The sequence below is a fragment of the Durio zibethinus genome, chromosome 13 (assembly GCF_047325235.1).
Source record: "Durio zibethinus cultivar Kanyao isolate XHJ-2024 chromosome 13, ASM4732523v1, whole genome shotgun sequence".
NCBI classification, from domain to species: domain Eukaryota; kingdom Viridiplantae; phylum Streptophyta; class Magnoliopsida; order Malvales; family Malvaceae; genus Durio; species Durio zibethinus.
The window spans coordinates 22,014,011-22,030,581 of record NC_143174.1 but is presented as its reverse complement, the minus strand read 5'-3'; the positions used below and the strand labels follow the sequence as shown (position 1 = coordinate 22,030,581).

At 31.3% G+C, this 16,571-nt stretch overlaps 3 protein-coding genes across 3 annotated transcripts; 2 read left to right on the top strand and 1 right to left on the bottom strand.

Moving 5' to 3' along the window:
- Positions 1 to 1,166: 1,166 nt before the first annotated feature.
- Positions 1,167 to 2,371, bottom strand: LOC111303041 (FCS-Like Zinc finger 14-like). The gene is made up of 2 exons (XM_022899042.2): positions 1,735 to 2,371; positions 1,167 to 1,564 (listed from the first exon to the last, which is right to left on the bottom strand). The coding sequence occupies exons 1-2, from the start codon at positions 2,277 to 2,279 to the stop codon at positions 1,405 to 1,407; spliced, it is 705 nt and encodes a 234-aa protein (XP_022754777.1). The 5' UTR covers positions 2,280 to 2,371; the 3' UTR covers positions 1,167 to 1,404.
- Positions 2,372 to 7,423: 5,052 nt separating this feature from the next.
- Positions 7,424 to 10,798, top strand: LOC111303040 (beta-galactosidase 15-like). The gene is made up of 14 exons (XM_089742054.1): positions 7,424 to 7,516; positions 7,613 to 7,756; positions 7,941 to 8,029; positions 8,116 to 8,221; positions 8,322 to 8,409; positions 8,496 to 8,614; positions 8,700 to 8,861; positions 8,974 to 9,170; positions 9,270 to 9,373; positions 9,476 to 9,588; positions 9,680 to 9,852; positions 10,012 to 10,149; positions 10,325 to 10,601; positions 10,697 to 10,798. Exons 1-14 carry the CDS (start codon positions 7,430 to 7,432, stop codon positions 10,796 to 10,798), a joined length of 1,899 nt encoding a protein of 632 aa, XP_089598180.1. The 5' UTR covers positions 7,424 to 7,429.
- A 163-nt stretch (positions 10,799 to 10,961) lies between these two features.
- Positions 10,962 to 16,373, top strand: LOC111303039 (beta-galactosidase 15-like). The gene is made up of 19 exons (XM_089742053.1): positions 10,962 to 11,714; positions 11,971 to 12,066; positions 12,169 to 12,281; positions 12,380 to 12,446; positions 12,554 to 12,646; positions 12,744 to 12,887; positions 12,970 to 13,058; positions 13,128 to 13,233; positions 13,322 to 13,409; positions 13,563 to 13,681; positions 13,765 to 13,935; positions 14,059 to 14,312; positions 14,404 to 14,507; positions 14,602 to 14,738; positions 14,864 to 14,977; positions 15,057 to 15,167; positions 15,248 to 15,459; positions 15,542 to 15,821; positions 15,922 to 16,373. The coding sequence occupies exons 1-19, from the start codon at positions 11,553 to 11,555 to the stop codon at positions 16,027 to 16,029; spliced, it is 2,568 nt and encodes an 855-aa protein (XP_089598179.1). The 5' UTR covers positions 10,962 to 11,552; the 3' UTR covers positions 16,030 to 16,373.
- The last annotated feature ends 198 nt before the right edge of the window (positions 16,374 to 16,571 follow it).

The following is a 16,571-nucleotide window of genomic DNA, read 5'->3' as shown; positions in this document are numbered from 1 at the left end:
CTTATTAATAAAGTATAATCATTCGATTCAGTGACAATATATAAAATCTGTACACTAACAATATATCATATATATTTATTGCTTTTTGGTTGAAAGATCATAATACGGAATCGAATGATAAAGAGGATGAAAAAGAGAAGAATTGTGTTCCGTGAGATAGAAGAAGTATCTATAGGTATAAAATATATGTTTGTGTGTTTGTGTGTGTATATATATATATATATATATATATATATATATTTATGCATATGTACGCTATGCTAAGTAGTAAAAATGGAATTTTGAGTTTCTTAGAGGGATGGATGTGGTTTTCTAAGATTATGTAGTTTAAAGCTGGCTGTTTAGGAGCTAATGGGGGCGGTTTGGAGGCACGGAACCTTAACACAAAGAGAAAACAAAAAGGAAATATAGAAGGAATTGGTGTAAATTAATTAATTGATGATCTTTTCTGATATGAAATGAGACAAAGGGAGTATTTATAGGAATAAGTAGGCTTCTTTAGATGGCGGGGCATCCTCCCTCTATAGCCAGCCTTGAAAGAGAAATTTTCTCAATTAAATGGAATCAATAATTAATAAAAATTCGACACTAAGCCCATGTGTCCATCCATAATGAAAACTGCCGATTGATGAATTTTTTTTTTTTCATTTATTTTTTCAAGTTAAAACTGATAACATTTAAATCTAATTTTATGATACAAAATTTAAAGCTTATATTGATATTGCAACATGTCGCAGTGATTGCTTGAATTAAAACTCAATTTATACTTAAATTAGAAATGCAATATGTGTATAGTTATCATCACCTTTTTGTTCTTGGTTCAAGTATTTTAATATCACCAGAACATTGTTATTCATTTATATATTCTAAACAAACAAGAAATGATTTCATCCTTTTAATTAGCATATTAATTAAAGAACCAACAAATAAGAAACAGGTAAGTTGCTCAAACAACCGGTGACCAGAATTAACCCTACTTACCAAATCCATTCGTTTGCTAACTGGATTGAGGCTTTTGGGAGATAGCTTCTTGTTTCTAACTTTCTAACGGATCATATATGGATATTTTGCTTCAGTTTTTAATTATTAAACATTAAATAAAAAGGCATCAACCTTTCTTTATCATTTTCTCTCAGAAATAAAGAAGAATGGAAAGAGCAAGAAAATGGAAACTACAAAAGGAAGTTCATCTCTTATCAAACTTCATATTGCTTTTTACAGCATAAGCCCTACTCCTCCAATCCGAACGACCAAAATTTCATCTCTTTTTTTTTTTTTTTAATTTCTTCTTGTTTATGAATTGACTTTGGGAAATAAAAGCTATTATTAATCCTCATAACGGTAAGGAATTTTCCTATAGATTATATATGCAGGGCAGCCAAAATCACAAACTGCATGCTCAGGCTAAATTGCAAGAATCCCTGTTGAGAAGATTTGCCCTGTATTATAAGAAGAGGTTGAGACTTTTGCAGATCTTGAAGCTTCTGATCTGCATCGTTCTTTCCTCTCATCCTTCATTATTTGCGTTGACCTACACTCTGAACTGCAAAAGGCTTTTTCCCCTCTGAAAATATCATTAAAACAAAGGAATCATCAGCCTCTCTCTTATAACAAATCTTATAACAAACATTACCAGATGATAACAAGGAAAGCATATGATTTCTCTTATGACCAAGAACCATAGAAATTGTACAAGGAATCTTGATTGACTAAAAGCGAGGAAAGTGTGTTTACCTATACATGTATATGTCTTTGCCATGCAGCTTTTTCCTGCATAGATGACAAGAACTGAGAAAATCTGAAGTTGGGTAAGTAACGTCTTCAACAAAGCTTGCTGCTGGGATTTCCTTAAACCCGTTACTGTCATATGGAGTACAACTTCTCATTTGTTCATAACCTCCATCATAATACACCTTTGTAGATGACTTACCAGGTCCATGGCTTGTCACATAAGTATAATCCTCCAGGCTTTCCATCTCTAAATCCTCATATCTTCCTCTAAATCCATCACAATTCTTGCCAGGATAATTGACAACAATTGCATTTGATCTAATATTCAAATTTGAGCTACAAATAGCTTGCCTGCAAGAACCAGTACTAGACTTCTCTAGTGCAGCAACAATTCCTAGTCCAACCGCACCTACATCATCATAAATCTTCAAACCTCTAGGTGATGGACTTTTGGGGCTTTTAGCAGCATCCCAAAACTCGGGTTTGTTGCCAGAAACCAATAGTTCAGACAATTTTCCGATCATTGGACGTGGTCTCTTCCCTAACATGACTAGGAAAACAGAAACAAGAAAAAAAAATCAAATCGAGGTGAAGAATTGGAGAGTTATTGGGAGTGGTTTTATTGTTATAAATCCCCTCCACCAAAGCCAAGTTAAGAGCTACAAATTTATGGAGTGGGTGGTAGAGTTCGGAATTGCTGGGTGATGATTTCCACTTTGCTACACTAATAATAAAAAGAATAACATTATCATATTCAATTAAAAATAATTTCCTAAAATGATTTTCAAAAGGTCACTTTTGCGTGGGACCAGTCTCTATAATGTTCTTTGTCTAATAGTGAGACCTGATCTAGAGGGTTATGGCCCACATGCGGCCACCGCACTTACAACACTAAAGATTCCTTGGCCACTCTCACCATTTAAGTTTTGTTACGTGGCAAAAATATACGGTTGATGGTGCCTTGCAATTATTCTGATGAATTTTGGGGCAGGGAAAGGGACGTGGTCTGGGCCGACCTTGATAAAGTTTTTTTTTTCGCTGTTAAGTTACTAAATTACCCCTATCATGAAAAACAAGAAATTTGAAAAAGTGCGATCCATATATTCTTAGATTTTCTTAGATCTTTCTTTTTGCCCCTTTTTGTTCTGTGAAGAAAAGGAAGGTATCATTTCTCTTCAAATAAATTTCATAACATCTTTAAATTTCAAATTTAAGATTTTCTAAATTTTTTTTTTTGGGTTCTTGAGATATTTCTTTAGAAAATATTTAAATTTTATTTACTTATTTTTTTTAGAAGTTATAATTATAATTAAGGATAAAATTTAAATAAATTATTTAGCTAAAATTCGTAAAAATTTTTTAATAAAAATGATTCAATTAAAATTTTAATAAAAATTAAAAAGATATAAAATGATAGGATTTAGTAAGGATGTTAATCTTTATCATATCTAATAGAAAATTCAATTTTTTTATCCAAACGAGAATAAGTATTATATTATGAGTAATGAAGATGAATATTATATTATGAGTGTAAGAATAAAGATGAGTATGACTTTAAATTTTTATTAGATAAGAGGATAGAAACAAGTAATATAAAACCTATCCTGTACTCATACCTTAATATATATATATATATATATATATTTTATATATATTTAATAAATAAAAATTTTTATTAAATAATATAAATTATTATTTTAGACTAATTAAAATTAATATATTTGTATTAAAAAATATATATTAATATATTTATAAAAAATTACCTAAATATATAAGATAAAAATAAAAAATTTTAAAAAATAATTTTTTATTTTTTAAAAAAGCTACAATATGAAAATTATCCATATCCATTAAATATCTATGATGATGGGATGAAGATAAATTTAAAATACTCATTGAGTATAAGTACAAAAATAAGTATAATATAAAAATTCAGAGAGGATGAATATTTACTCTCCCTATACTTTATTCATTGACATACATAAGATTCAATGAAAATATTAATAATATAGAAAAAAATGAAAATACTATTTACAATTTAAATTTGACCACTACTTATTCAATGGCAAAAATTTAATCAAAATTTTTATTAAAAATGACTATAGATAAAAGAATCAAAATTTTGATAAACAAAGAAAGTCAAAAAAACTATTTTTTAAACACCGAAATTAAAACTGTTTTTATCGAGATTAATGGATAACACGTAATTAATTAATACTGCTTTAAACGGATATTGTAAGGATGCTGATCCTTATCCACTTGTAATCGACTTACAGACCCATAATGTTTTGTAGACTTTAAAATCATCTTTTTAATAAATTTAAAAATTTTATTAAAAAGATAAATTTTAATAGGTAGTTAATTACATTTAGTTTAAAAAAAATGATAGAAACTTTATTTTTTATTTTTTTTATTTTCATTTCTAAATTTGTTGGATGAGTCCAAAATCGATATGACAAAAGCAAGAAAAAAATCAAATATTGAAAAAAAATTCAAATAAGAATAAAAGATAGCAATTATATACAAAAGAATTTGTCATTAATTTGGAAATGTCATCATTTCTGTCGTTGATATGATGGATTAATACCGTTAATACAAAAATGATTGAGTTACACTTCTTACAAGGTAATATTTATTTTGATGACCCGAAAGTTTATCTTTATAAATTTATTTTTTGAATAAAAAAGGCCTCAATAAGATAAATTTTGCTTCTAAAACCATAATTTTATCTTTAATTGTCAAATGTGAAATTATTTTTCTCTCAACATACGATAAGATTAAAATTTCTAATTTTGTTCAACTCAAATAAAAGTTGTACAAAACATAACAAAACATAAATAGATAAAAAAAACTAATTAAGAGTTTTATAGAAAATTATAGTATTTTAAACAAAGTAAAAACAATCAATAGATATATTATGTTGCTCATCATAATGTAGATATATAGGTCATGTTTGATATATAAGATTATAATAGGATATGACAAAATGATATTATAAATATAATTAGATTTAAATAATCTCATCTTATTTTATGTTTGATTTGTGCAATAATTAGGATATGATAATTTATTTATTGATCAAAATTATCTTTTTTCAAAGTTTAAATAATTTAAATTATTAATATAACTTTAAAAAAGTATAATAAGATATGTAAATTTAAGCTAATTGATTAAAAATAATATTCTCTATTTTAAGAAATTAAATTATCCTATATAAAAAGAGATAATAATTCTTCATATAACAAACCAAAAATATACAAAATGATTATTATATTATTCTACCAATTATCCTATACACTAAATATGATCATAAAAAAATATAAAATTATTAATATTATAAAGATTCATATATAATTGTATGTCCACTCTTAGAAGAAGGTTTTTATATTTAATTTTTTTCCTCTAAAATTATTAGCTATAAAATAAAATGAAAAGAAACTTTTCCAATTTTCCATACTAGAATGTAGTCTTTTGCAAGCGGTAGGAAATCATTTTAGACGTAAAAATGAATTGGAAATTAAAACAAAATTTAAAAACATGCAATAATAGAAGGCCAGGTACACAACACCAAAGGTTAAAAAAAAGTGAGGGTAGTAATGTCATTAAATGGGTTAAATAGGGGTAGTAAAGTCATTGAAATGGGGTTGATGTTTTGCCCCCAACAGAGGCCTCAAAAGGTTCCATGATGAAAACAAGGCACATCCAGGTCCCAGGGCGCGTCTTGTTCAGCACGTTTCCGATTCTTATTGGTTATTTTTAATAAGGCCACGTGAAGTGAGTTAACTCGTCGGATGAGTCCACCCAGAGTCCAGTGACAATGACTCCCGAGTCATTTAATCAGGATTCTGGGGTAGATGTCATCGAAGATTTTGACAACGATCTTCAATTATTAACCTTTTTTTTTAATTTTTTAGTCAATGTATTATTAATTTTTAATTTATTATTGTATTATAAATATAAAAAAAATTAAATTTTGAGATGTGGACCCACATTTTTCATAGGCTGAAAGTGAGTCGACATATTTTTTTGGTGGTATTGCTTCTTATGATTCAGATCGAGGCATGCAATCCCAAGAAGACCACAATAGCCCAAAATTGGACTGGATTCTTTTAAATAAAGCGGTGGAAGCTATATTTTAGGATATTTCTATTTGAATTTGTTTTAATTTAGGACTTTAGTTTTAATGATTTGTTATTTAATAAATGGCAATTAAAGAAGACGCCTCAATAAAAAATCCTATTTGTTCAAGAATTGTTTTCATTCCACTCTGTCCCCAAATTTTATCTTGAGTAAAAGTAATATCTTTGGTTTTAAATTTGAAAGTTGCAACGGAGATTCATTTGTTATTTTCTTTAGCAAAAAAAATCATTTATAGATTCTCAGCAACTAATCAACTTTGACCAAGTATTGCAAAACTAAATTGTATTTTTATTGTATAATTGAGGTTTAAAAAAATTAGGAATGAATTCTTGAAAATAGCAAATTAAAATAAATTAATTTATATAAGATAAAAAAAAAATAAAGTCAAACTAGTAAAAGAGTGTTTCAGTGATTGAAATAATTTGGAGAAAAATTGTTTAGTAATTAGTAATCCACGTATAAGCAAAAAAAAATGTAATTAATTTTTGCATCTTGGAGTCATGACTGATCTCAACTTAAAACTTCTTCTTTTTGAAAAATTATTATAAAAATTAATTAATTAATTAATGCCCATACCATTAATTTAAATATAACTAAAAATCTCAAAGTCTCATTAAATCCAAAAACCAGATTCAGAAATCAAAATTAAACAAAATTGCAATCAGAAAGAATTTCTTTTGGATAGTCTTTCATATTCGTATAATCTCTTCAATTCAAAATTTTGGCATTATAAATACAGTATCGCAGTTCACCAATTTCTTCACATTCAACTTTGAAAAATTCTTCATCTTCAGCTTTGAGAAAAGAAAAAAAATGGGGTTTTTCAATTTTTTCTTTTCTGCTATTGTTTTTTCTTTTCTCATATTCCTTGCAAATGCTGCCAATGTCACTCGTGATTCAAGAGCACTCATAATTGACGGAACTCATAGAGTTATAATTTCTGGTTCAATTCATTATCCAAGAAGCACTGCACAGGTAATAGTATAAATTGAATTCCTCATTTTTTTTTTTTAATTATGTATGATGTTTGATTATTTTTATCATGATTTTTAGTAACTTTTTTTTTTTTTTTTAAATTTGATAGATGTGGCCGGACCTTATCAGGAAAGCCAAAGAAGGTGGACTGGATACAATTGAAACTTACGTATTTTGGAATGCACATGAACCAGCTCGTCGTCAGTATGATTTTAATGGAAATCTTGATCTTATTCGGTTTCTTAAAACTATTCAAGATGAAGGATTATATGCGATTCTTCGAATTGGACCTTATGCTTGTGCTGAATGGAATTATGGGTAAATTAATTAATTAATTAATTGTGTGATTTCTATGCTAATAATTTTTTGTAATTTGCTATTAAACTTTTATAAAAATTTTTTAATATTTTTTATTAGGGGTCTTCCTGTATGGTTGCACAATATGCCCGGAGCTTCCTTACGAACTAATAATGATGTGTTTATGGTAATGGTTTTTCTTTTCAATAATTTTTATTTAAATTTTATTTTACTCTTTCTTTTTCTATATATAAATTTTTTTTTTTTTTTTTTATTTCAGAATGAGATGCAAAATTTTACAACTTTGATAGTTGATATGGTCAAAAAGGAGAAACTTTTTGCATCACAAGGAGGTCATATTATTCTTGCTCAGGTATAAATACGGCCAATTAATGCTATTTTTTTTATGATATTTAAATAATGTTATAGCGAATATGTTATATTTATTAATTTATTTTGTTTTATACAGATTGAGAACGAATATGGAAATGTTATGGAACCACATGGAGCTGATGGACAAGCCTATATCAATTGGTGTGCTCAGATGGCTGATTCTCTTGGCATTGGAGTCCCATGGCTCATGTGTCAACAAGTTGGTGCTCCAAAGCCAATGGTATAAATCTATCAAATTATATTTTACTAGAGTTGCACAAGTATTGGATTATTTGTTCAAATTCGTATATAAATAATATTTTGTTAATTTATTTTAAGTTCAATTATTAATATCCACATATTATTTAAATATCTTAAATATTTAAAACTATTATTTAGGTATTTTAATTTCTTCTTATGGTCAGATTGAGGCATGCAATGGTTGGTATTGTGATGCATATAAACCAAAAGATCCCAATAGCCCTAAAATGTGGACTGAAAATTGGACGGGATGGTGAGTTTATTTTTATTTTGTTTGAAATTTATTATTTTATTATTACATATAAAATTATAATATATTGTTTTTTTAATGAATATTAGGTTTAAGAGTTGGGGTGGTGCACACCCACATAGAACAGCCGAAGATCTTGCTTTTGCTGTTGCACGCTTTTTCCAAACTGGTGGCACATTGCAAAATTATTACATGGTCAGTGTTTTTTTAATTAAATTTATAAATTTTGCCCACATTAAAATTTTTAATTTCTTTTTACTAACTTTTTTTTTTTTTTGGTTATATTTACTTTTAGTACCATGGTGGTACCAATTTTGATAGAACTGCGGGTGGCCCATATATCACTACTACGTACGACTATGATGCACCTCTCGATGAATATGGTAATTGCATGCTTTAAATATATAATTTTTATTTACAATCATTAATTATTTATGATTAATTTTAAAATATTGTAAATTTTTATTAGGAAACTTGAATCAACCAAAATGGGGACATTTGAAGCAACTTCATGATGTTTTGCATTCCATGGAGTATACTCTTACTCATGGGACCGTCAAACCTACAAATCTTGGCAATTCTGTCGCGGTAATTTCTTATTATATACGACTCTACTTGAAGAATATAAATTTATATTTTTTTCTAATTTTTTTCTTATTTTTATATGATTTAGGCTACTGTTTACGTAACAAAGGAGAAATCAAGTTGCTTTTTGAGTAATACAAATAATGCAACAGATGCCACAGTCAACTTCGGAGGAATTGATTACTTTGTTCCTGCATGGTCTGTTAGTGTTCTTCCTGATTGCAAGGAAGAAGCATATAACACTGCAAAGGTAATTTTATTATTATTATTATTATTTCTTTAGGTCAAATTTTTATATTTTGGTTTTTCTTTATGACCAAAATTGTATTTTAATATACTTATATTATGATATTTTGTTTTAGGTTTATGCTCAAACTTCAGTGTTGGTAAAAAAATCCAACAGAGCGGAGGATGAACCAAGTTCTCTGAAATGGGTATGGAGACCTGAATCGATCGAATCGACTGCAGTAAAAGGGAAGGGAGACGTTTCTGTTAACAAGGTTGTTGATCAAAAGGATATGGCAAATGATGCTAGTGACTATTTGTGGTACATGACAAGGTAAACTGATGATTTTCATTACATTTTTTTCGATGTATATAATCCATCTCTAATTTTTCCATCTATTTCAATTAATTGGCTTTTGTATTTTTTTGATAGAGTTGAGCTTGGAAAAGATGATCCCATGTTGAATGGAACCGTGACCCTTCGTGTAAATGATACTGGTCATGTTCTTCATGCTTTTGTCAATGGAGAATATATTGGTAAAGAACGATATCTTCTCTCATTCTCTTTAATAAATAATGGATTCACAACAAACTAATACAAATATTTGATATAATTTTTTTATTTCTTTCAAAATGTAGGTTCTCAATGGTCAAAATATGGCAATAATGTGACATATGTTTTCGAGAAAAATATCAAGCTATCCTCAGGAAGTAATTTGATATCATTGCTTAGTGTCACAGTTGGATTCAAGGTATATACGTACAACCCAACATTATTGTTTTATAAATTTTAATATGGAAATTTCAGAAATTGTAATCAATGTATTGCCAAATTGTCTGCAGAACTATGGGCCAAAGTTTGATTTGGTAGAAGCTGGAATTATATCTCCTGTTGAATTGGTTTTGAAAAAGGATCACAACACAATTGTCAAAGATTTAGCCTCAAATAAATGGACATACAAGGTTGGTTTGGATGGAATTATAAACAAGTTTTTCGAGACAGATCGTCCTTCAACATTGAAATGGGCATCCGATTCTCTTCCTGTTAACAGGAATTTCACTTGGTACAAGGTAATTTAAATATATAAATTTAGTTTATATATGGATATAGAGTAACACAATTGTTGTTGTGATTATTGATTCTATTTTTTTCTTTTTTTGAAATTTCAGACCACCTTCAAGGCTCCTCTGGGAGATGAACCAGTTGTTGTGGATTTACTAGGGTTAGGAAAAGGTGTTGCTTGGGTGAATGGTCATAATCTCGGTAGGTATTGGCCCAGTTATGTAGCTGATGAGCAGCTTTGCAAGACTGAGGCTTGTGACTATCGTGGCAGATATGATGATAGAAAATGCGCCTCTAAGTGTGGTGAACCTAGCCAAAGATGGTAACAAAAGTTCACATCATAAAAAAAAAAAAAACTAATTTATAATTTGTTTTAAAATTGACTATTGTTATTTTTTTTGTCGTACAATATTGTTGTTTTATAGGTACCATGTTCCTCGTTCATTCCTTAAAGATGGTGAGAATACGTTGGTTTTATTTGAAGAATTTGGTGGCAATCCTTTGGGGGTACAATTTCAGACTGTTGAAATCGGGACGGCCTGCGTAAATGCTTATGAAGGAAAGACAGTGGAATTGTCTTGTCATGGCCGATCAATTTCAAGAATTAATTTTGCTAGCTTTGGCCACCCACAAGGTGTGTGCGGATCCTTCAAAAAAGGCGAATGCGAATCAGAAGTAGATGCAGTCTCAATACTTGAAAGGGTGTGTGGTGAAATCCCTTTCATTGTTTTCAATACATATATATTTTTTTTAAAAGTATAATGAAATTAATTTTTTTTTATAATGAAATTGAACAGGAATGTGTTGGCAAAGAGTCATGTTCTTTCGAGGTTTCTGAAGCTAAATTTGGGAAAGCTTATTGTGGCATTAGAAGGCTAGCTGTGGAAGCTGTTTGTTGAGAGATTTTACATTTTTAATTTGTTTTGTGATAAGACTGAATTTGCTTAAATAATTTTGAAGTGGTAGGTTTATTTTTAATTCGTTTAGGAATTGTGTTAGCCTAATAGATTGAGTTTTGTAATAACTTTTCATCAAAAATTATTTTGCCATGTTTTGATTATTTTCCTTGTTATGATTCTCAAGTTCTCATTGCAATGCAAAATGCGAAATTCAACATTGAGTAATCACTTCTCTGGATCGAAATGTATAAAATGCTCTACATTTATAAGCTTAATTTTTTTTTTATTATCGAGCAATTGCTCTAACACAAGCAACAGAAAGGAAAGAGACGAAACTGATCGATTCTATAAACTTGATAATGTTGATAACTCATGTTTGTTATTATTATTTTTTTTTGGTTGAATTTTGTGGTCTTGCACCAAATCCGCAAGAACTTCCTCACCTTGTTCTTGCATATATTGTTATCCGAATTTTAATGTCCTAAAAGATCGTAAGCCTAAATATAGATTGCTGAGAGATGAGGTTGTCCTGATCTAAATAATTGGGTAGTTTTATCTGAGGGATTGCTTATAAATGCATTGATCTTCAGCTTAGGGGAATTTAAGCCGCTGGCTTCCATATGCATTCTTGTTCCTTTTTCTTTTTTTTTTTTTTTCCTTCTTACTAGTAGGTAAATAGTTTTTCCTCCCTAGCTTCTCTATCATTCACAATCATCATCATTCGGAACAAAAAGGTTGTTCTTTGCTAATCAAAATGCCAAATAATTGGATTGAGTTTCTTCTCCTGGTTGCCTTAGCAATGCCGAGTTCATGCTCAGCAGTTAAGGTTGAATATGATGCAACTGCCTTTATCATTGATGGTCAGCGCAAGATTATAAATTCTGGTTCCATTCATTATCCTCGCAGCACTGAGCAGGTATGGGACAATAAATTTTTGTTTACCGTAGGATTTAGGAAAATCAAAAACAAAGTTGCAATATTCAAGTTTGTTTGAGCATTAACTTCAGTTTCTGTTTTCTTTTTTTTTTAATCTAAAAAACAACTTAGTTCGGTAGTTTAAACAGCATTGTTTGAGCCACATTATGCCAGAACACAAACAAAAATCTTCAAATGGCATTGTTCATTTGAAATTTTTTTTAAAAAAATGCCTGCTAACTATTCACATAAAACAGATGTGGCCTGATCTGATTCAGAAGGCAAAAGAGGGTGGACTCGATGCTGTTGAAACATATATCTTCTGGGATCGACATGAGCCTAAACGCCGTGAGGTCTGAATTGTTGTTTTAGAGTTATATTATAATATTTTTCAGTTAGAGAATCTGCAGATATATATTCCTGACTTCCCTTCTGTTTTTTTGTTCTTCTTTCAGTATGATTTCTCAGGAAACTTGAACTTCATAAAGTTTTTCCAGCTTATTCAAAATGCTGGTCTCTACGCCATTCTGCGCATTGGACCATATGTCTGTGCTGAATGGAATTATGGGTAAGTTTGAAATGAAATACAACCATTTATAATATGCTAGGAGAAATATGTTCTTACTTGAAAACAAAGTGCGAATATAACATTTTCTTTTACATCAGAGGTTTCCCTATGTGGCTTCATAATACACCAGGGATTCAACTGAGAACTGATAACGAGATCTACAAGGTCACAACTTCGATTTTTTTTTTTCAACTTACCAGACATTTCTTTTCTTTCAGTGTTCATTGATTTTGATGATAAGCATTCTAAAAAAAAATTATCATGAAATACAGAGAGAAATGGAAATTTTTACAACCAAGATCGTCGACGTGGTCAAAAGTGCCAAGCTGTTTGCATCACAAGGAGGCCCCATTATTTTTGCTCAGGTTTTAAAAAATACCAGCAACATTCATTTCAGTTAATTCTTGTATTTTTTATTAGCTATAGTTTTAATGACCTTTTGCTGTAATTAAAACATGACAGATCGAGAACGAATATGGAAACATCATGAAAGGTTATGGAGAAGCAGGGAAAAAATACATCCAATGGTGTGCACAAATGGCTGTAGCCCAAAATATTGGTGTTCCATGGATTATGTGCCAACAAAACGATGCTCCTCAAACCATGGTATACCGATTTGTACTTTATACTACAAAGCAGAAATGCCATGGATTTATTTGAGTAACATTCTTTTCCTCCCTCTGTGCAGATCAATACCTGCAATGGATTTTACTGTGACCAATTCAAGCCAAACAATCCTAAAAGTCCAAAAATGTGGACAGAAAACTGGACTGGATGGTGTGTTTCTCTTCCTTGGCTCTTTCATTGTTATAGAATGGCTTTAACACTGTATCCTTGCTCTCCTAGGTTCAAACTTTGGGGAGGCAAAGACCCACATAGAGCAGCTGAAGATCTCGCATTTGCAGTTGCACGTTTTTTCCAACAGGGAGGAGTCTTGAATAACTATTACATGGTTGGTCATCGCATTTGAGGATTTTCAACTGCCATATTTTCTTATTTCATCGTAATAATCTATTGTTTTCTTGCCCTGTAAAATTTAGTATCATGGTGGAACAAACTTTGGACGCACTGCCGGAGGTCCATACATTACTACGTCATATGATTATGATGCACCACTTGATGAATATGGTAATCAAACATACAAATATTATGATGTTATTTTCCTGATTCTGCATCAAGGCCAAGTTACAATAAACTTGACTTCTAAAGTAGAACAACTTTAAAACCAAGAATATTCGACATTGTTAGTAAGCTTGATGCTCTGAAAATAAAAACTTTCAGGGAATCTTAACCAGCCAAAGTATGGACATTTAAAGCAACTTCATGCAGCTCTTAAAGTTGGGGAGAAAGCTCTCACTAGTGGCATTGTGACAACAAAGAATTATGCTAAAGATGTCAATGTAAGTACATTTGATAAATATATACATAAGAAATTGCTGAATTCGAGGTAAAAGAAATGATGTAAATTTCTCTTGGCAATCAGTTGACCACGTACGCCATCAATGCTACCGGAGAGAGATTCTGTTTCTTGAGCAATCAAAACGAGCAAAATGATGCCAATGTTGACTTGGGCCAAGATGGGAAGTACTTTGTGCCTGCTTGGTCTGTTAGTATTCTTCAGAATTGCAACAAGGAGATATTCAACAGTGCAAAGGTAAGAGAGATTGATTTCACTTCTTCCTTCACAATTTTCATATTAGGTTTTCTAAAGGCTCACAGGCCACAGCAAAACAATAATGCTAACGAAGTATATATATTGTATTATTATTGTCCACAGCTCAGTAGTCAGACCTCCGTAATGATAAAGAAACTAAACTATAAGGATGAGAATGACGTCGACGATGGCGACGAAAACGAGGGAGTTGCTGATGTACCTGAGACAGAAGAGCAAGCTCCCAAACTCACCTGGACGTGGGCTCCAGAGGCCATGAGAGACACCCTCCGAGGAAAGGGGAGATTTAGAGCAACAGTTCTTCTTGACCAGAAAGAAGCAACTTTTGACATCAGTGACTATTTATGGTACATGACTAGGTAATTTCCTCAACTCTGACCTAATTATTCCTGTGTTTCTCTTTACCATGGATGGAGTATTGCTTATTATTATTTTTTTAATCTGAAACAGTGTTGATATCAATAATACAATTTATAATTCCTGGAAAAAAACAACCCTACGCGTCAGCACCAATGGCCATGCACTCTATGCTTACGTGAACAAGAAGCTCGTAGGTAATTTTGGTTCGATGGAAAGGTGCAATTGGTTTCTGTTTCTGCAATGATAATTTCCAACAACATTTTAAATCAATGTTTGCCGGTATAATAGGTTATCAATTCTCCAAGCAAGCCAATGGTCAACAAATGGTAAATGGTGACGATTATAGCTTTGTATTCGAGAAACCAGTTTCTCTCAAACCTGGGGCAAACACCATATCTTTACTCAGTGCCACAATTGGATTAGCGGTTTGCACTTCCTACCTCTTTAGCAGAATTAACAGCTGAATCATCCTAGCATCAAAGTCAAGTTCATAAGCATTCTCATTTTTCATAGATAATAAAATTTCTCTTCGTTGCTTCAATATTGACAGAACTATGGTGAGAAGTACGACTTGAAACCTACTGGCTTAGTGGGTGGCTCAGTGCAGTTGGTTAACGATGCAAAAAAGACTATTGACCTAACATCAAGCAATTGGTTTTATAAGGTAATTTGATTTTATTTCCCTTCCTGTCTCTTTTTAATGTTATTTCCGGTGAACTCATCTCATTGTTTCTCTGGCGAAGGTTGGCTTAACTGGTGAATTAGCCAAACGTCTCTTTGATCCAAAATCACCACATGGGAAAGTCTTTGCTACTGATAAAGTTCCCATTGGCAGGCCTATGACTTGGTATAAGGTACTATATAAGAATAGCTTCTTAATTTTTCTGTTTTCCTTTTTTTCGAGCTCTAATGAATCTAAGTTCTTTGTCTTCAGACCACTTTCGAGGCTCCTTTGGGTACAGAACCAGTGGTGGTGGACTTGCAAGGCATGGGCAAGGGGCACGCCTGGGTGAATGGAAACAGCATTGGCCGATATTGGCCTGCACAGATAGCTGATGCTAATGGATGCAGTGACACCTGCGATTACCGCGGCGCATATAAGGATGGCAGATGTAGGACAAACTGTGGCAATCCTTCCCAAAGATGGTAAAACTACTGATAATTTGCTTAAAATTATAGTGTAAATGAACTCCAACCTCTAACTATAAATGTATTATACTTGTATCAGGTACCACATTCCGAGATCATTCCTTAACAACAATGGCACAAACACATTGATTTTATTTGAGGAAGTAGGAGGAAACACTACAGGCATTTCTTTCCAGATTGTGACAATAGGAACAATTTGTGGTTATGCATATGAGGGCATCACATTGGAGTTGTCATGCCAAGCTGGGCGAACCATTGCGGATATCCAGTTTGCCAGCTTTGGAGACCCCTGGGGATCATGTGGCTCATACAAGGCAGGCTCCTTCCAAGCCACTATCAGCTTGGCTGCAGTGGAAAAGGTAATCATATATAAACATCCTTGATATAAAAAAAAAATGAAAATTTCACTTTGTAAGTAATTCATGGATTATTTGTAATTTTAAAAAATCTCTTTTGTAGGCATGTGCGGGAAGGCCAAGCTGTAGCATTGATGTATCAGAGGCAACATTCGGATTGAATAATGTGGATGTAACAAAGAAGTTGGCTGTACAAGCTGTTTGCAGTTGAAATACAGAGAACCAGAACCTAAAGTTAAAAAGGGAGAAGATACAAGAAATGTACTAGGATATATGTGTCTCCTAAAGAAATAATGTGCTTGATGATGAAGAGTAGAGCCATAATGTCTTTGACTCTTTGTGGTTAATCAAATGATGATACGAATGAAGAAGCTCTTACACACAGATATTACTTACTACTATACTGTTGTCTCCTTTTTCACGGTACTGCTGATTGCATTTTACTTGATGGCTTACCATTTCTCTGCTGATTGCATCTTCACAAATTAATTTTCCTGTTGGTAATGGTTCAGCAAACCATTTTCTTTTTTAAGGAAATTCTACTCAAAGTTGGTGAAAGAACTAAAAAGTGTACTTGAAATAATTTGAGAAACCAGCTGTGGGTAATGGCTTAAAATCAGCTAACAAGAAAATGATGCAATTATTATCGAATACCATGCACTTTCCCCAAATATTTACGTTCTTGAAGAAAGATGTCAACACCACTACAAAAAAATTTTAATATATTAACGCTTAATTATATTGACAGTCAAA